Source organism: Chiloscyllium punctatum, chromosome 5, assembly GCF_047496795.1.
Source record: "Chiloscyllium punctatum isolate Juve2018m chromosome 5, sChiPun1.3, whole genome shotgun sequence".
Lineage (NCBI taxonomy): Eukaryota > Metazoa > Chordata > Chondrichthyes > Orectolobiformes > Hemiscylliidae > Chiloscyllium > Chiloscyllium punctatum.
In genome coordinates, this window is record NC_092743.1 from 15689495 (window position 1) to 15710577 (window position 21083).

The 21083-nt window shown below is 39.7% G+C and overlaps 1 protein-coding gene across 2 annotated transcripts in view; it reads left to right on the plus strand.

Moving 5' to 3' along the window:
* afg3l2 (AFG3-like AAA ATPase 2) overlaps window positions 1-21083 on the plus strand; it is a 61612-nt gene that overhangs the window by 7191 nt on the left and 33338 nt on the right. For both annotated transcript variants that reach the window (XM_072569819.1, XM_072569818.1), the window contains exons 5-9: window positions 2027-2179; window positions 6758-6832; window positions 13356-13477; window positions 17227-17500; window positions 18383-18520. In XM_072569819.1, the coding sequence (XP_072425920.1) occupies window positions 2027-2179; window positions 6758-6832; window positions 13356-13477; window positions 17227-17500; window positions 18383-18520 (762 nt within the window). The remainder of the gene's footprint in view (window positions 1-2026; window positions 2180-6757; window positions 6833-13355; window positions 13478-17226; window positions 17501-18382; window positions 18521-21083) is intronic.

Below are 21083 nucleotides of genomic sequence, written 5' to 3' on the forward strand. Positions count from 1 at the left end.
ATACACACTGCTGTCTTGGATGGTGTCATGCTTTTTGAATGTTGGAATGACTATTATATAATAAAGCACAAGAATAGTACAGTAGTGAAAAACTATCTTCATTTGGTGAGTTCAGATTTACAATCTGTTTTGGTGGTGATAAGAAACAGCAAAGGAAAGAAGTCTCTGGTGGGAGTAATTTATAAGTCCACCAACAGTAACTACTTGGTAAGACTGAATATAAATTAGTAAATAGTGGGGGCTTTAAGAAAGGTGCAGCAGTAATGATGGGAAATTTTAATGTTCATGTAGATTGGATGTATCAATTTGACAAAGATTGTTGGAGTGTCTCAGAACCTTTTCTAAGAGCAATGTATTGTCGAAACAATCAGGGTTCACACTATTTTAAAGCAACCAATGTATAATAAAATGGGGTTAATTAATAACCTCACAGTAAAGGGTCATCTAGGTAAGTGAGATTGTGATATGATAGTATATTTGCATTCAGATTGAAGGTGAAGAATGTGGGTCCGAAGCTAAATTATTAAACTTAAAAAAAAAGACAGTTGCAAGGGTAAAGGATAAGTAGGCTAAACTCAAAAGGGCAAATAGATTAACAGGTAGTGAAGGAGCTATTTCACAGCTCATAACAAAAGTTTATTCCCTTCAGAAAGAGAAAGTCTGCGAACAATGCACCATCTCCGGATAACTGAGCAGATTAAGGAAGGCAACAAATTGAAAGAAAAGATGTACAATACTACGGAAATAAGTGGTAGATCGCAAGATTGCTTTTAAAATAGAAACCAGCAAAAATATGTTTTAAAATGTTGAGGACAAAATTGAAGCAAATCATAAACATAAAAAGACAGTAAAAATGTCTACAAATATATAAAAAGTAAAAAATTATCTGAAGTCAGCTTTAGTCCCTTGGAGGGTGAGACTGGGGAATTAATACTGTGAATCATGGAAATGGTTGAGACTTTGATCTCACTGCATTTATTCTAAGTGGTCTACTCTTCCTGTCCCACTCTAGGCACCTTAGAAAGGATAAATTGGTGTGGGAAGGAATACAATGTAGGTTTACAAGAATGATACCTGGACTTCAGGGTTAAGTTATGAGGAGATTATACAAGTTGGATTTAATTTCTCTAGAAGATTAAGGGGTGTTGCTAGCTGGGCCAGCATTTATTGCTGATCCGTAATTGCCCAGAGGGCGGTTTAGAGACAACCCTATTTTCACTGGTTGGACACTTTAGAACCAAGAGACATAGTCTCAAAGGTAGGGCAAGACCATTCAGGAGGTACGTTAGGAAGCACTTCTACATACAGAGTGATAAAAAGTTGGAATTCTCTTCCACAAATGGCAGTACAGCAAAATTTGACTTAAACACAACCTTATGAACTGGCCTCTTGATAAACTGGCAAATATTATATACCACAAATGTTGTGAACTTTACTACATTATTCTGTCTAATTAATACAGTTTTAAACTTTACTTACCTCCGTGTAAGTATACTTGTTCAATCGAATGACCACACAAAATAGCAACAGTTGATTCAATTTTGAGTCAATTTCTTTTCAAATACCACAATCTACTGCGATGTCTGAGTAGTTAGTTGAGCATGCAAGCGAGAAGGCTGACTGCCAGCAGGTTTTAATTTAAGTCCAAGTTGCATTATTATTTGTGATTTATGCTGTAAATAAAGTATATCAGTGATGTGTATAACCCGGTGTTATGTTTGTATTACTTAGTGTGTGTTTCTACATTGTTTATGTGCACTTCTTAATATTATCCAGAATATTTGATTAATTGGCATACACCTGGTCCCATAGGTGACAATAAAGGGTTTACTATATATGGAATTAGGTCAATTATGGTCTCATTAAATGGGATATTCCTTTTTACTGTGTATTATCAATTGATTTAAATCAGTATTTTAGTGCAACACATTTGCTGCACATAATCAATACAGATCAAGTGAATACTTTAATATTGTACTTCACTTATATCATACTGTATTTAAGATTTCTTGTTTTTACTTTCCAGGGTGATATTCCATGGGATGATAAAGAATTTCGATTTTACTTTCTAGGAGGTGCAGCATTTTGGGCAACTGTTGCATATTACATTTTCTTCAGGAATGTTGGCAGAGAAATTACTTGGAAGGACTTTGTTAACAATTATCTTTCTAAAGGAATTGTAAGTGATAAAAATATTGGGTATATCTTATTATTGTTAAATGTACTGTTGTTCAATATAGAGAAGGACCCTTGATGTGTAAAATGCATACATGAATCGACTATTTTCAACAAGTATACAATCAGGAATTCTTTTTAACCTGTAGCTATAGTTTCTAATATTCTGATCAACGTGGTTAGGGGCACTGCTTCATAGGCTTAAGCTTTGACTTTGAGAGGCCATCTTTAATACATTGATTTCCAGGAAGTTTTTGTAATTTTAGGAATAATCTTCAAGGTTCTTTCAATATCTAGAAGTGTGTTGACATTGTCATTTTGTCATTGTGACAAGTTTAAACATTGAAAAATACTTCAAAGTCACTAGAAAACGTAGTTTTGATTTCTGGCACCAACTGTTTTAAAAAAAAAAGAATCTATGCCACCCTTCTAAACCTTAAAAATCAAACAATTTTCACCAGTTTTGCTAGATTTATCTTATTCTGAAGATTCTTACTTCCTCAGCTCATTCCTGTAAAATAACTACTATTTCATTTATCTCTCTAGCATCTGATCCTCTTTATCATTTTTTTTTTCTTCAGGTTTTGTTTAAGTAGAATTCTGCTTTTTAGGTGATTTGTTGTTTGTAAAGTGTTCCTATTGGGTTGGAACAATTTTGATGGCCTTCAGTCAAGTTCCATTAATTGGGTTAGTTGCAATAGTTGATTGCCCTGCTCTTAAATTAATCTGACTTGGTCTCCTTGGCTTACTGTATCACTTTTTAACCAACCTGATAGATTGATGCCTGAAAGCATCCATTCACAGTAGCAAAAAGCAAATTTGCCTTGTTCACTGCTTGATTATGTATATAAAATCTGTCTGACTGCTTAATTCATGAGCTAAATAAATTTGAGGCATATCTTATGCATTCTCTCTTCTAAATTGAAATTGTGCATTTTAAGCATGCAAAAAAAATTCATAAGAACTAGGAGCAGGAGTAGACCGTCTGGTCCTTTTGAGCCTGCTCTGCCACTCGATAAGATCATGGTCTTTTCATGGACTCAGATCTGCTTACCTGGGCTCTCTCAGTATCCCTTAATTCAATTTTTGTTCAAAAAAAAATCTACCTTAGTTTTGAAAACATTTACTGAAGTAGTGTCAACTATTTCACTGGGCAAGGAATTCCATAGACTAACAACCCTCTGGGTAAAGAACTTCCTTCTCCATTCAGTCCTAAACCTGCTCCCTCTAACCTTGAGGCTGTGTCCTCTTGTCCGAGTTTCACCTACCAGTGGAAACATCCTCTCTACTTCTAACTTATCTATTCCATTCACAATTTTATATGTTTCTTTAAGATCCCCCTCAATTTTCTGAATTCCAATGAATATAATCCCAATCTACTCAGTCTCTCTTGATATGCCAACTCCCTCAACTCTGAAATAAACCTAGCGAACCTCCTCTGCACCCACTCCAATGCCAGTACATCCTTTCTCAAATAAGGAAACCAAAACTGCCACAGTCCCCCAGCTGTGACCTCGCCAGCACCTTGTACAGCTGCAACATAATCTCTTTGCTTTTAAATCAATCCTTTTAGCAATAAAGGACAAAATTCCATTTGCCTTCCCAATTACTTGTTGTACCTGCAGACCAACCTTCTGTGTTTCATGCACAAGGGCACCCAGGTGCTGTAACTTTTCACCATTCAAGTAATATTCCTTTTTACTATTACTCCCAACAAAATGTATGATTTCACATTTATTTACATTGTATTCTATCTGCCAGATCTTGGTCCATTCACTCAATGTATCTATGTTCCTCTGCAAAGTTTTACAGTCCTCTGCGCACTTTGCTCTGCCACTCATTTTAGTGTCATCTGCAAACTTTGACACCCTACACGTGGTCCCCAATTCCAAAACATCTATTTAAATTGTAAATAATTGCAGTCCCAACACCGATCCCTGAAGCATACCACTCATCACTGATCGCCAACCAGAATAGCGCTCATTTATCCCCACTGTTTGCTTCCTGTTAGTCAACCAATCCTCTATCCATGCTAATTCTTTACCCCAACGCCATGCATCCTTATCCTATGCAGCAGCTTCTTGTGTGGCACCGTGTCAAAGGCCTTTTAGAAATCTAGGTACACCACATCCACTGGGTCCCAATTGTCCACCTTGCTTGTAATTCTTAGAGTTCCAAATGATTTGTTAAACATGACCTGCCCTTCATGAACCCATGCTGCATCTGCTCAATGGGACAATTTCTATTGAGATGCCTTGCTATTTCTTCCTTGATAATAGACTCCAACATTTTCCCCACTACAGTGGTTAAGCTAACTGGTCTATAATTCCCCATCTTTTGTCTACCTCCCTTTTTAACAGTGGCATCGCATTTGCTGTTTTTCAATCTGCTGGGACTGTTCCAGAGTCCAGCAAATTTTAGAAAATTTGTCAGTGCACTGCTATTTCTGCCACCATCTCTTTTAGTATCTTGGGATGCATTCCATTAGGGCCAGGAGACCTATCAATCCTTAGCTTGCCCAACACTACCTCTTCTGTAATAATGATTGTTTCCAGGTCCTCACCTACCTTCATCTCTGGCATGTTTTAGTATCCTCCACTGTGAAAACTGATACAAAATACCCTTTCAGTGCCTCAACCATTTCATCATATCCTGTAACTAAATTCCCCTTCTCATTCTCTAAAGGGCCAACGTTTACTTTAGCAACTCATTTTATATATTTATAGAAACTTTTGCTTATCTGTCTTTATAATCTGCTAGTTTTTTCTCGCTGTCGATCTTTTCTTTTTAGCTCTTTTTGTGGCTTTCTGTTGACCCTTAAAGTTTTCCCAATCTTGTAGTTTCATGCAGTTTTTGGCCGCTTTTTAAGCCTTCTGTTTCAATTTGATAGCCTTCCTTATTTCCTTTGATACCCATGGCAGATTACCTCTTTACTTACAATCCTTCCTCTTGACTGGAATATGCTTTTACTGAGCATTTTGAAAAATTGCTTTGAAGGTCCTCCACTGCTCGTCAACTGTCCCACCATCAAATCTTTATTTCCAGTCTACTTTAGCCAAGTCCTCGCTCATTCTATTTTGGTCCCCCTTCTTCATGCTCAAGACCCTGGTTCTGTATTTTATCTTTGCACTCTCCATCTGTATTCTAAATTTAACCATACTGTGCTCACTCTCTCCAAGATGATTCCTAACGATGAGGTCGTTAATTATTACTGTCTCATTACACAGGACCAGATCTAGGATAAAAGGGAGGACTGCAGATGGTGGAAATCAGAGTCTAGATTAGAGTGGTGCTGGAAAAGCACAGCAGGTCAGGCAACATCCAAGGAACAGGAAAATCAACATCTCGGGCAATAACCCTTCATCAGGAATGAAGGCAGGGAGCCTCCATGGTGGAGAGATAAATGGGAGGGGGCTAGGGCTGGGGAGAAGGTTCTCTTTGCTACCTTTTCCCCGGCCCTACCCCTCTCCAATTTGTCTCTCCGCCATGGAGGGTCCCTGCCTTCATTCCTGATAAAGGGCTATTGCCCGAAATGTCAATTTTCCTGCTCCTCTGATGATACCTGGCCTGCTGTGCTTTTTCAGCACCCCTCTAATCTAGACCCAGATCTAGGATAGCTTGCTCCCTTACCAGTTCCATTACATACTGCTCAAGAAAACTATCATGGCTACACTCAACAAACTCCTCCTCAAGGCTGTCCTGACCGAGCTGGTTCAACCAATCATGTAGATTAAAATCCCCCATGATAATTGCTATAGCATTTTTTACAGGCATTAATTATTTCTTTGTTTATTGCCCGCCTCAATGTGATGTTATTATTTGGTGGCCTATAGACTACGCCTATCAGTGACTTTCCTCTTAGAATTTCTAATTTCTACGCAAATGGATTCAACCTTCTTCTCCATAGAACCTATGTCATCTCTCAGCATTGCCCTGATGTCGTCCTTGAATATCAGAGCTATACCACCCCTCCCTTACCTTCCTGAATGTCCTTCTGAATAGTCTGGTTCCCCTGGATATTTAACTCCCAGTCATGACCATCCTGTAACCATGTCTCTGTAATGACTACCAAATCATATTCATTTGCAATGATTTGTGCCATTAACTCATCAACTTTGTTATGAATGCTACGAGCATTCAGGTAATGTGCGTTTATGCTAGCTTTCTTATCCTCAGAATTTCAACTACCCTGTCTCCACAGCGCTCTCAGCAAACCACATTTTCTTTTTTGTCCGGAAATGATAACCATTAATTTTAAAACAGTGCCTTCTTCTGGATTAACACACAAAAGGAAGCATTCTCTCCGCATCCACGTTGTCAAAATCATTCAGCCTCCTATAAATTGCGATGAAGTAACCCACCCCTCTTAGTGGAATTTGTCCTTTAACAAAATGTGGGTAGCTGAACTAGAGGGGATTGCTTCTTTTACTGTCATTGTAAACCTCACCACTTTTATCTGAAATTCTAATGAATTAGGATTATGGAATACATTCCTTGGGTTTTTTTTTGGGATAACGATGAAGGTCATTTGGTGCGTTGATGTTTTATAATCAACTAAATAAATTATCCTTTTTGTTGCTAGGTGGACAGATTGGAAGTGGTAAATAAACGCTTTGTTAGAGTGGTTTTTGCACCAGAAAAGTTAGCTGTGGATGGGGTAAGTTGACCATGTACAAATCCAGATTTTCTCCTGGAGGATTGTTATGACTTGCTAGGTGCACTATTCTGAAGGCTGTACTGTTGCTTCTTACATAATAAAATTTTTCCAAGCCACTTTCCAGGAGTAGTTCCAAATTCTAAATGATTAGCAGCAGATGGGTGCAGCACGAATCCTTGTGAGATTCCACTTCCTAGCCCCCGCCATTCAGAATGGCTATTCGTTGTCAGTAATCTACTTTCTGTCTTGCAGACAGTTGGCTATTCATTCTGATCTTGATTCCATGAATTGACCTTTTATATTATATGGTACTTTGTTGAAAGCATGCGGGAATTCTGTGTATATTATGTTAACTTCATTAATCTTGTCGTCTTTTTATTTAATCATGTGATGTCAGTGTCACTGACTGGGCCAGTATTTATTGTCTACCTCAATCCCATGAGTATATGGTGGCAAGCTATCTTCTTGAACTGTTGCACTCTATTTGCAATATTTTGCTTTTGTGCCAATGTAATTATTAATGCCTTAATATCTATAGTAAAATGTAAATATAATGAACATAGTTTCAATGTATTTTAGTGGTGATTACAGTCTTATTCCACTTCTTGATGACTATCTATTTTGTTGGTTACCTTTGAATCCTCTGATAAATGTTTAAACTAGACATTTTAGACATAGAACTTTGTCTTGGGACATATCACTCAAGCTGGTCATTACTTATTTCAATACTTTTTTAAAGCAAATAATGATTTTGATTGTATTCAAATATAGTTTGAGCTTTTACCAGTCATTTCTCTTTTGCTCTGCGATCAGGTATACTCGGGAGAGCTCTACTCTGAGAAGCAAATTATAATTCGGGTACAACATCTTTTTAAAAAAAAACACAGAAAATTGCAGATGCCCAAAAACAGAAATTGCTGGAAAACCTGAGCAGGGTCTAGCACCATCTGTGGAGAGAAAGCAGAGTTAACATTTTGAGTCCAATGACCTTGCTTAAGAATGGATTGTAGCTTGGCAAATGTTAGTCTGTGTGCTGAAGATGGGATAGCGGTGGGTGGGGGAACCAGTATATAGTAGGTGGAGATGGAGCCCAGAGAGAAAGAAGACAGTTGGGTAGACAAAGAAGTGGATAAAGATCAGCCTGGATAGCTGCTAATGAGGCCTGTTACAGGCTGACAATGGGTTGTTGTGGCAGCAGCTGAGGAATTTTAGGGCCTGAGCCCTATGTCCTTACCCCAGCCCACAAGGTCTGGTGTCTGGGGGCTGGGATAAGGACATGGGAGAAGGTGGTCCAGCCTTAAACTGATCAAACTTAATATTGATTCCGGGCGGCTGTAGGGACCCCAGTGGAAAATGAGATGCTGCTCCTTCACTTAGGGCTGAACTTCGCTGGAGCACTGCAGCAAGCCTAAGATAGAGGTATTAGCTTGTGCTAGAGATGTGTTGAAGTGGCAGGCAACAGGAAGTTCAGAGTCATTTTTAGAACAGAATGTAGGTTTTCTGTTGAACAGTCACCCAATCTGCGATTTGTCCCTCGTGTAAAGCACATACATTGTGAGCAATGAATATAATAGTCTAGATTCAGAGAAGTGCAGGTAAATTACTGCTTCACCTGGAAAGTGTGTCTGGGGCCTTGGATAGCAAGGAGCAAGGATGTAAATGGACAGACATTGCAGCTTCTGCACTTGTATGGGATGGTGCCATGGGGAATTAGGGAGGTGTTGGGAGTAGACCAGGGTGTCCTAGAAGAAATAATCCCTGCAGAAGACTAACAAGAGAGGGGAGGGGAATGTGTGTTTGGTAGCATCTCGCTGGATGTGGTAGAAGTGATGGCTTCTTTGGATGTAGTTGCTGGTGGAGTGGTAAACGAGGGCCAGCAGGACCACGTCACTGTTTTGGGAGAGAAGAGGAGTGAGGGCAGAAGTGCGGGAGATGGGTTGGACATTGCTGTAGCTCTGCGCAAGCTGGAAGAACCACATCTCATTTTCTGCTAGGGGACCTGACAGCCTTCAGGGCTAGATATCTAACTCCATAATTTTAGGGCCTGAGCCCTATGTCCTTACCCCAACACCTACACCCCAGACCTTGTCATGTGGGCTGCTACCTCAAACAACCCGTTGTCAGTCACTAATGGTCCCAATTAGCTGCTGTTGATTCACCTTTACCCAGCACTTTCTGACCAACTTTCTCTCTCTCCCTCTCCCTCTCCCTCTCCCTCTCTCTCTCTCTCTCTCTCTCTCTCTCTCTCTCTCTCTCTCTCTCTCATTTAGACCCCCTGCCCCCATCCAGCTTCAGCATCTATACCAACTTATTTCTAGCTACCGTCAGTTCTGAAGAAGTGTCACTGGAACCAAAATGTTAATGTAAACTCTGTGTTCTCTCCACAATTGCTGCCAGACCTGCTGAGGTTTTTTGACAATTTATATTTTTACAGTATTTCTAAGATGGTCTTACCTAGTTTTGGAGCAAACAGCTTCATTAGAAATTGGTTACATGCTGAGACAAGCAATTCAGATTCCATTAATATTCAGAAGTGTTATTACTTTAGATATTGAGCTTTCAACTTAGAATCCCAATAGTGTGGAAGGAGGCCATTCAGCTCATCGAGTCCACTGACTTTCTGAAGCACGTTCCACCTAGACTCACTACTCTACCCCTATTCCGTGGTGCTTCATTTCCCATGGCTAATCCATCTAACCTACTCATCCCTGGACACTTTGGGCAATTTAGCATGGCCAATGTGCCTAATCTGCACAGCTTCGGACTATGGGAGGAAACACAGAGCACCTGGCAGAAACTCTCACAGACATGGGGAGAATATGCAAACTTCACACACAGTTGCCCAAGGCTAGAATCAAACCTGGGTCCCTGGCGCTGTGAGGTAGCAGTGCTAACCACTGAGCCACCATGCTGCTCATTTGTCTTATTGCCTTAGGAATTGGGAATCAGATGCTTGTCATAGTGATGGCTCTTACTTCCGCATCAGAGATTGTGAATTCAAGGGGTCTAGTATAGATTATCCAGGCCTATGTCTATCATTGCAATGTTGAAGGCATGACTTTTGGGTGAGATGTAAACTGATGAACAAGATCCAACAGCAGTATTCAAAGAAGGGCAGTGGTATTTGCTGGTGGCTTTGCCCATCATTATTTTCAAATCAACACACCAAAATCGACTAATAGATCTCTTTGGTGTGTGCTGTGAACAAATTAGCAATTGTTTGTCTGCATAACAACAGTGGCTACACTTCAAAAGTGATTCCTTTGGGATGAACTGAATTCATAAATATGCTATTGATGTGCAAATGTTTGATCCCAGTTATTTAAAGTAAAGGCTGTGCAGTTATGATCCACACTGATGTTGTTACTGGACAAATCGGATCCCAAACTGGCTTGATAGTTTTTTTTTCTCTTAGCAAAGTGATTTTTCACTGAAGCACAAATACGTAATGTTATAGAGTTGGTTTTAACAAAACAACAGAAGTTTATTTTATGAAAGAAATGAAGAATAAAATTGAATAAACCAAACTATTTACATATAAGACAAGTTTACAACATACAAGGTAAACTACAATCGCAACAATTCTCCATTAAGAGCTGCCACCAGTCAGAGAATTCCTTTTTCTATCACACAAAGTTTGACTTAGCCATAGCTTCAATTCCCTGGTCGAGAGCTTGCACTGCCTCAGCTTAAAATAACCTTTTAACGTTCTAACCAAACATTTCTGGTCTGAAACTTTAAATACTTTGGACTGAAGTAAACTATTAACTGCTTAAATTGTCTGTTTTCTTTCACAGCAATTATTATGTACCTCCAACTCCAGTCAACACTTCTGTAAAATTGCCCAAATGAATTAAAAAAGCTTTTCCAAGCTCTGGGTATTTCCCATTAGTCAAAAGAAAATCACAGAACCTTATACCTGAAACCTAATTCACAATTATTTACTGTGTTTGTTCATAAAACGCCTCCAATGAAAACAGATCCCCATTTGCTTCCAAGAGCTATCTCCCTAATATTGTTTTAAACAGACCCAAATATCCCACTAGTTCACGATTCAAGCTCTAAATTAAATGATTTTAAAATATATTTTCAATCATGTACATTGCATTGTGATGTTGCCTCATGCTTCCAAGCTTCTCTGGAAACAATAAAAGTAATTAGGAACATCTTCAATTTTTCAGCAACTCAGACTTAAGAGGGAGGGACCATACGGTCCTGGTATTGGGAATAAGCACCGGCAGGAGATCAAGTTTCAGTAGGGGTGCATTTTGGGATGGTTTTGGATATTTATGGATAAGGACAAGAGTGGACCTTGGATGAAGGTGTTAAATTAGGGCAAGACCAGCTATAACCAAATTAGGCAAGAATTGGAGAATGTGGATTGGGAGCAGCTGTTTGAGTGCAAATCTACAATTAATATTTGGGAGTATTTTAAAGACCAGTTGATTAGAATGCAGGACAGCCATGCTCCTGTGAAAATGAAGGACAGAATGGCAGGATTCTGGAATCTTGAAAGACGGGATAGTATCAGCTTAATCAAAATTAAGGAAGTATACCTAAGATTTAGGCAAGTAAAAACAAAGTACTTGGAGAATATAGAGAGAATAGGAAGGAGCCCAAACAAGGAGTGAGGAGGGCTAAAAGGGGCCATGAAATGTCTTTGGCCGGCAGGGTTAAGGAGAATCTCAAAGCATTTTATACATGCATTAGGAACAAGAAGATAGGGAGGGAGCTGACCTGCCCCAGGATAAAAGATGGAGGTTCTGTGAGAAGCCAGAGGAAATAGGTGAGATCCTTAATGAGTACTTTACATAGATATTCACCAACATGAGGGATGTTGATTTTAGAGAAAGATGTGTGAATACTCTTGGGTAGGTCAATATAATGAAGGAGGAAGTGTTGAGTGTTTTGAAATATATTAAGGTAGACAAAGTCCCAGGGCCAGACAGGATCTATCCTAGGATACCATGGGAGGCAAAGGAGGAAATAGCTGGGGCCTTAACAGATACCTTTTGCATTCTCCTGGCCTCAGGCGAGGTTCCAGAGAATGGGAGAATGGCCAGTGTTGTTCCTTTTTGTTTAAGAATGGAAACAGCGGTGATAATATGCCGGTGAATCTGATGTCAGTTGTTGGGAAACTGTTGGAGAGGGTATTGAGGCACAGGATTTATTCACATTTGGAAGCGAATGGACTTGTTAGTGATAGGCAACGTGGATTTGTCCGGGCAAGGTCTCACTAACTTGATTGAGTTTTTTGAGGAATGACCAGAATGACTGATAAGGGAAGGGCAGTGCTGTTGTCTATGTGGACTTTAGTAAGGCATTTGATAAGGTACCTCATAGCAAGCTGATACAAAAGAGTCTTATGGGATCCGGGGATGTACTGGCAAGATGTATACAGAACTGGCTTGGTCATAAAAGACAGAGGTGGAAGGGTGCTTTTTGAATAGAGATCAGTCACTCGTGGTGTTCTGCAGGAACCAGTGCTGGGACCTTTGTTGTTTGTAATATATATAAATGGTCTGGGGGAAAAGATAGGTTGTCTGATTAGTAAGTTTGTGGATGATGCCAAAATTAGCGGAGTGGTCAATAGTGAGGAGGATTGTCAAAGGATACAGCGGGATGTAAATAAATTGCAGATTTGGGCAAAGAAAAGGCAGGTGAACTTGAATCTGAACACATTGCAAGGTGATGCATTATGGAAGTACAAATTATACAATAAGTGACAGAACTCTTAGGAGCATTGACATACTGAGGGATTTGGGTGTACATATCCCTGAGTGGCAACACAGGTGAATTAGGTGGTGGTCTCAAAGGCATTATGGCACACTAGCCTTCATTGGCCAGGGCACCAAATATAAAAATTAATAAATTATGTTACCGCTGTATAAAACTTTAGTTAGACCACATTTGGTATGTTGTGTGCAGTTCTGGTCACCATCCTACCAGACAGATGTGGATACATTGGAAAGGGTGCTGAGAAGGTTTACCAGGATGTGCCCTGGTCTGGAGAGTTTTAATTATGAGAAGAGGTTGGATAAATTCATATTTTTCACTGGAAAGACAGACTGAGAGATGACCTGATAGAGGTCTACAAAATTGAGAGGCATAGGTAGGATGGATAGTAAGAGGCGTTTTCCCAAGGTGGAAAGGTCAACTACAAGAGGGCAAGGTGAGAAGGAAAAAGTTTGGGGGAGAAGTGCAGGGATGTTTTTTTTTCACACGAAACTTGGAACTCGCTGTCAGTGGAGGTGGTGCAAGCAGGCATGTTAACAACATTTAAGGTGTATCTTGATAGAAATGTAAATGGGAGACAAATGAATAGAAACCATGTATGGGCAATAAGTAGTGGATCTAAATAAGGATTAGCAATTGGTGCAGGCTTCATGGGATGAAGGGCCTGTTCCTGTGCTGTGTTGTATTAGTAAGCCAATTGAAGGTGGAACATAGAGATCATATTCTACTAAACATCTATCCAGTTTTTAATCACTCATTTAATTTATTTCCTCTATATTTGCTGCAGTATGTGTGGTTTAACATTGGTAGTGTGGATACCTTTGAACGGAATCTGGAGACAGCGCAGCAGGAGCAGGGCATAGAAGCTGAAAATAGGATACCTGTAGTATATTCAACAGAGAGTGATGGGTAAGAAATTAGTTTGTTCATACTTAATTGCTTTATTTTAAAGAGATGTTATTTTCACTTATCTTTTCCTTAGCTTGATTCAATTTCTTTACTATTCACAATTTATGAATCATAGAATCCCTATATTCCAATTATAGCCGTTTGGCCTATCGAGTCTGCACCAACCCTCTATGGGGCATATCATCCAGACCCTGTAACTTCTTCCTATAAATATCCATATGCATCACCAATAAAAATTTCATACATATTCATTGTGGAAATTTTTATTGTACAGTAGAAAGAAATGGGTACCGCAGTAAACTACATGTGAGTGGGTAGGTGGAACACTTTTTTTGTTCCTATTTCCTGGCTTATGAGACCATAGTATTGCACAAGCTGGAACATTTTTACAAACTTGTAGCAAAGTGTCTTGATGGCTGCATGAAATGCAATGAATTCAATATTTGGTTTTAGTTATGAATGACCTAATTAGTCTGCTGCATCTTTGACTAAGAAATGAGATTCCAACTCCAACTTATGCCGTTTTTGGATTGAACCAATAAAGTGAATTCTGTGAGTCAGAGTTTTCTGACAAAAGGAAAATCGCTCAATGTCCATGCATTACACTTCCTGTGCAGTATTGCAGCTGTAAAGTTGTTTGCCCAAGGGATTAAAAAAGTAAATAATTATTCCCTTTCTCAGCCTTAATTGATTTTGCAACTTCTAATAGAATAGAATGGTTTGACACCATCGGCTGTTGTTGATATTTCCCCTCGTTCATAAATAATTACACTGCTTGTGGTACATTCGATTACACAGCAATGATACTCGCCCTTGGCTGATCTTGTCCTGATTTGTTGCATCTTGTTCTTTTTGGCTGTTCCCGCCCATTTCGGCCATCCTCTGCTGGTTCCTTTTGTTCCAGAGCCTCCAAGTGACTAGGTGAATGAGACCTATCTTGTCTAAATAGAATGAAATGTCAACATAAGGCAGGTGAAGAACTGTTCAGCACTGTCCACATGGCTCTCTTTCCTGACTTCGCACTTCACTTTGCATTGGCCACAGATAACCTATCTACCCTGTTGTGGATAACTATCTCCGCTTGAGCTCTGACCACCTCTTTTTGTCGTAGCTGTGACCTTGGACACTTGTTCATTGACCCTGGAGCTGCAAGCCTCGTAGCTTCAGTCACCCAGTCCTCCCTTTGCCTCCCATCCCATTTGCCCTGTAACATTTCAACCTCTCTTCTATCATGTTTGCGATCACAAAATTAAAGACCCACTTTCCTCTTCATCCGGCGGCCTCACTCTATCCCATGCAATCCTTCAAGGCCTGGCACAGCCTGCCTTCTTGCACTCTTGCAGCCGTGACCCAATGTTCTGAGACAGCAGCCACCTTCATTCCACAGACAAGTATCCTGACCTCCCTAAACAGTCAACACTGTCCCTCCCATTGATAGCTATACACTGTGACCTCCCTGGACAATTGTCACCCAAGTTCAATGCAACAGTTTGGTCTCCTTTCCCCTGGCTGAGAAACATTCCCAATATAAAACCAGCTGATCCTGTTCATTCCGAATCCTCAAGGAAGGCTACTTCACCTGCACACTATCTTTAACCAGTCAGAACTCTGAAGGCACATGTTTCTCATTTGCTGATGACTTAATCACAAAGGCACATTTTAATATGGCAACCATATGTTACAACGATGAGTATTCTTGACTTGTTAATTCTTGACTTTAAAAAGGTTCCTGCAGCTTCCCATTGGGAATCTGTCTTTCATCTACTTTCAACTTAATTACCAGCTCTTAGCTGGTCTTGAAAAGCTGTCATTTCACCCTTTGCACAATTCAATGCCCCTTTCCTACTCACAGTAGCAACATTACCACCCAGGGTGATATTTGTTATAAAAAATCAATCTCAAGTCTGTATATTTTCCCTTTTAATTTTCCTGGTCCTCATCACAAGTCTAGAATAAATCTGGACTTGTTTATTTATTGTTTGGTATGTGGATGATGACGTTTACTGCTGTCTCAAGTTGACATATGGCCATGGTCGAGTTTCTTGAAGCTGTTTGATACAATTTTATGACTTGCTAGGCTACTTTAGATGACAGTATAGAGTCAATTGTTAGTGTAATCTAGGAGTTACAGATGGGCTGTAATGTTTACGACCAGCATATTTGCTTGCTTAAAGGTTGTTGGTAAGACGGATTTTTTCCAACAATCCAAAGCCACTTTCAGTGATGCCAGCATTTTATTTTCAATTATTTCTAACTGAATTCAAGTTCTCAAACTCTATTTGGTGTCATTTGGCTTAACTTTGTCTGGGTTGTCTAGAAAGCCATTTACGTTATTTTAATCCCTCTGTAAGGCAAACAGTTGGGTTTGTATTACAAGCCTTGCATACTCTCAAATTGATTGCTACAATCATTCTCTGAAAAAGTTTCTGTTATATAATATAATATTATATTCTCCTGTCTGAACATCCATTTTGTTTCTGGTATGGATATCTTGTGTACATGAGAAGCTGAGTATTACAAAAAAGCTCAGTTGAGGGCTTGTTGCCTAGTTTTTAGCAACAGTGCTCCATAACAAGTATCGCCCATTCTCAGGGAAAGGTGCCTTGATTTGAGTGGGAAATCATTGGTGTGAATCTGTGTTTAGTACAATGTCTCAAGCATTGATACTCGAACATTAACTAGACTGAAGGCTGAAAGTCACAACTTTATTAAACTGGCAGGTATATTTCATTTTCAGAAGTGTTAAATTGTTCATTGTTTTGGATATTACATCGACTTAAAAGTTGAATTTTTGGAATCAAATTTTTTCGACTAAATGTAGGGAGACAGCTTTTACGTGCGTTATACCTAACAAGGGATTGAAATCCATGACAAACTTTTTTAATGGTTTTGGCAGTTTGTGTTTGCTGGCCATGTTCTGGATTCAGCAGGAACTGTATCCTAGTCTATATACTAGAAGTTTTTATGTTTAAAAAGGGGAAAAAAGCATTGTGGAAAAGACTTTTCATGCCAAACATGTTCCCAAAACTAATGCAAAGTGTAGGTAAAATGAAATTTTTTGAGGTCAAATGTCAACAATACAAGGCATTGAGTCCTACCTTGTCTCATGATTTTGCCATTTCCAAAAGAAAATACAGTTAAAGTCATATCTGCACTTTAAAAGAAATCACTTGATTTATGACATTTTTTAAATTCATTATTGGGATGTGGGTACTGCTGGTTGGGCCAGCATATATTCCCCATCTCTTAGATGCTTTTGTGAAGGTGGTGGTGAGTTGTTTTCTTGAACCGTTGCAATCATTTGCTTCAGGTAGACCCACAATGTTGTTAGGAAGGGAGCTTCACAATTTTGTAGATATCGTAGACTATTTAGCATTTATTTATCATTTTATGCAAATAAGCATAACATTTTTGTTCTAATTTTAAACCGAAATAGATGTAAGACTATGCATCTTAAAATTGTGTACTACTGTCCATTATGACTACAGCTTGAATGTTTGGATTCTGAATTTCATGCCACTGAGCATATGCCAACAATTTAAAACCAGGACCATTTTATTTATAAACATTGAATCAACCTTTTTATTGTAGAAGTGTATAACATTTTCTGTTGTTGATGCCCAAAATATCGCAAAATTCTGAAAGGCTCATTTGTTTTTATGACAACCAATTTCTTGCATAACTTCATTTTTTTAAAAAGTGAAATGTTAATGTTTTCTCATTTGAATTAATCCTTTTTATTCTCTTAGCTCATTTCTACTGAGTATGCTTCCTACTATACTGATCATCGGATTTCTGCTGTTTACCCTGAGAAGAGGGTCAGCAGGAGTTGGCCGATCTGGCCGTGGCATGGGTGGATTATTTAGCGTTGGTGAAACAACAGCCAAGATGCTCAAGGATGAAATTGATGTAAAATTCAAGGATGTTGCAGGATGTGAGGAAGCAAAGTTGGAAATAATGGAATTTGTTAATTTTCTGAAGAACCCAAATCAGTATCAAGAACTTGGAGCCAAAATTCCAAAGGTAAGTTGCCTTTTGAGACAAATCCAACTTCAAGAAGTGAAACTGCAGTGAGCAACATCTGAATGTAGTCAAGTGTCATTAACCTACTGCTATAGGTTTACTGTTGAATTAGGATCTCTGTTAATACAGAGTTTTGAGGATAATTTGGAGGGCCAAAGGGCCTGTTCTGGGCTGTAAATTTTCTTTGTTCTTAATATGCTAATATCCCAATCTTCCAAATGTGGTCGTCAGATTCAGTCCACATTGCTATGGGTCTGGAATCACATGTAGGCCAGACCAAGTAAGGATGGAAATTTCCTTCCCTCAAGGGCATTTTCCGACAATCAACAATGGATTCATCATAACTCTCCTAACTTCAGATTTTTATTGGATTAAAATTCCACCTTCTGCCATGGCAGGATTTGAAACTCGAGTCCCCAGCGCATCATTTGGGTCTCTGAATTGACAACCCAGTGATAGTACCATTAGGTCATGTCCACCTTGAATGCAGTAATCCAGATGAGACTGAGCCAAAGTCCTGTGTAGGTTCAGTTCCCCATCCTAACTTCAAAAAATAAATTCTGGCTATTGATTGAAAAGATTAAGCAATTCACTGAGTATAAAGTGTTGGATCAATTTACATCATACTTGAAGGAGCATTTTTTTTTGTTGTATTCAGCCCACGGCCCGCGAACAAATTTTAAAATTGGATAATTTATAGCAAAATTAAACTAGCATTGCATTAGGTACTAAGTTGCATGTTGATGTAAAGTAATGATCTGCATAAACCAAGTCCTTCGTTTTTTTTTGGATCAGAAAGTAATACATTATAATTGTACCTGTGAACAGATTACTGAGTTTCTCTAAACCCCATCCAAAGTGAATTAAGTATTCTTTTCGCAGGGAGCTATCCTTACGGGTCCTCCAGGCACTGGGAAAACTTTGTTAGCAAAGGCTACTGCAGGAGAGGCCAATGTTCCATTCATCACAGTTAATGGTTCTGAGTTCTTGGAAATGTTTGTTGGTGTGGGCCCTGCAAGGGTAAGTCTTACAGTATCTAATTTGAAGTTCTAAATGTTGAAAATGATCTGATGGTCTCTTATAGGTGACCTTTTTCCTAGAAAGGAACTGAAGAGATCTTTGGAAGCAAGTCATGCCCATTCCTGAAAGGATGACTTTAAACGTTCACACTAACTAACTCCACCTTGACTAGTTATTACAAATGCATGTACACATTAAGATAACTGTAGGTGAGAAGATACTCAATCCACGAAGGTCAACAGGATAGTAGATTTGTTCCCTTATACAGTACTAATTGATTTGATCACAGCTTGATCAATGTTGTTTGATGAGCATAAAACCAACCATTCAATCCTTCACATCTGTTTGGTATTCAGTCTGCTTAAAGTTAGTGTGTATATACAACCTATTTACTGAGCCTTTAATACCCTTTTCCAACTAACATCCATCATTTCCAGTATGAAAATATCAATTTATCTACAATCTTACAAGCCTTTAGGAAAGGAAGTTACAAATCGCTACACCCTCTGTAGGAAAAGTAATTCTTGATTTCATTCCAAAGTAGTCTAGTTCAGGTTTAATGATTGTAGCTCCTTGTTCTGGTTCCCCCAAAATAGAGATTTCTCTGAAGACCTTTGGAATTTTAAGCATCCTGATTATATCCCCATTATCTTCTAAACTGAAGATATTTCAAACCAAATTTATGCCATGTGTCCTCATAATTTAGCCCTGTCAGTGCCTCTATCAATCTGGTGAGTTTGTGCCTTACTCTCTCAAAAAGTCAATATGTCCTTCCTGAGTAAGAGAGCCAAATGTGTCATGCACCTGCCTGGTGTGTTTTCAGCAGTGGGGAGACATGTGAAGTAATGTGGGGATCCAGTCCACCACCTTGCCTCTTAGCAAACAATGCCCACCCTATGGCAAATAGTGGTCTGCTTATTGTATGCAAATAAATAATTCAAGGTCAGTTCAGCTTGTTTCCTCACCTTGAACACTATGCCACAGCTTTGCTCACTTATTTACTCTGTCCCTTAACTTAGCTACTTATTGTGCTTCCCATCTTAAAGTCATCTGCAAATTTTGCTGTAGCGTTCTCTCTTCTTCCAAGTCCTTGATATATATGATGTAAAGATGTAGCCCTGGTGAAGATCCTTGGGAATTTCCACTTGTCACATCAAATCCTCGTATACCTTGTTCCTGCTCTCTACCTTCTACCTCCCAATCAAATATTTGCCAGGTAATTGCCATTCTCTATTTGCATTTACTCAGTGATAAGACATGTTGGCCACATGTTAGATTCTGGAGCATACTGTTCCTTTAAAGTCAGCCGTCAGGAATTTGGGATACGAGACTTTATTTGTAGTACATTTTGATTTACTGTAATTAATGGGTGGCGCTAATAGTGGATTTTTTCACTCCATATTTGAATAAATCAATATCTGATCAGGTGTAGAGTGAATCATAAATTGAGTAAAGATTCCTGTGCTGTGCTGCAGTTCCGGTTTAAACTAGTAACAACCTATCACTTTCTACTGTTTACTGTAGCCAGCCAGTATTAAAGGCTGATTGACAGAAGTCATTTTGTGGATTGGTGGTGCTGGAAGAGCACAGCAGTTCAGGCAGCATCCAGGTAGCTTCGAAATCGACATTTCGGGCCAAAGCCCTTCATCAGGAATAAAGGCAGTGAGCCTGAAGCATGGAGAGATAAGCTAGAGGAGGGTGGGGGTGGGGAGAAAGTAGCATAGAGTACAATGGGTGAGTGGGGGAGGGGATGAAGGTGATAGGTCAAGGAGGAGAGGGTGGAGTGGATAGGTGGAAAAGAAGATAGGCAGGTAGGACAAGTCCGGACAAGTTATGGAGACAGTTACTGAGATAGAAGTTTAGAACTAGGGTGAGGTGGGGGAAGGGGAAATGAGGAAACTGTTGAAGTCCACATTGATGCCCTGGGGTTGAAGTGTTCCGAGGCGGAAGATGAGGCGTTCTTCCTCCAGGTGTCTGGTGGTGAGGGAGCGGCGGTGAAGGAGGCCCAGGACCTCCATGTCCTCGGTAGAGTGGGAGGGGGAGTTGAAATGTTGGGACATGGGGCGGTGTGGTTGATTGGTGCGGGTGTCCCGGAGATGTTCCCTAAAGCGCTCTGCTAGGAGGTGCCCAGTCTCCCCAATGTAGAGGCGACCGCATCGGGAGCAACGGATACAGTAAATGATATTAGTGGATGTGCAAGTAAAACTTTGACGGATGTGGAAGGCTCCTTTAGGGCCTTGGATAGAGGTGAGGGAGGAGGTGTGGGCGCAGGCTTTACAGTTCCTGTGGTGGCAGGGGAAAGTGCCAGGATTGGAGGGTGGGTTGTTTGGGGGCGTGGACCTGACCAGGTAGTCGCGGAGGGAACGGTCTTTGTGGAAGGCGGAAAGGGGTGGGGAGGGAAATATATCCCTGGTAGTGGGGTCTGTTTGGAGGTGGCAGAAATGTTGGCGGATGATTTGGTTTGAAGTCATTTTGTGAAGAGTTATGTTCTGAAATTGCTCTATCAAGGGCTATAAATGAGCAATTAACACTTGTAGTGTTTAATCTACAATTGTCAGTTTGT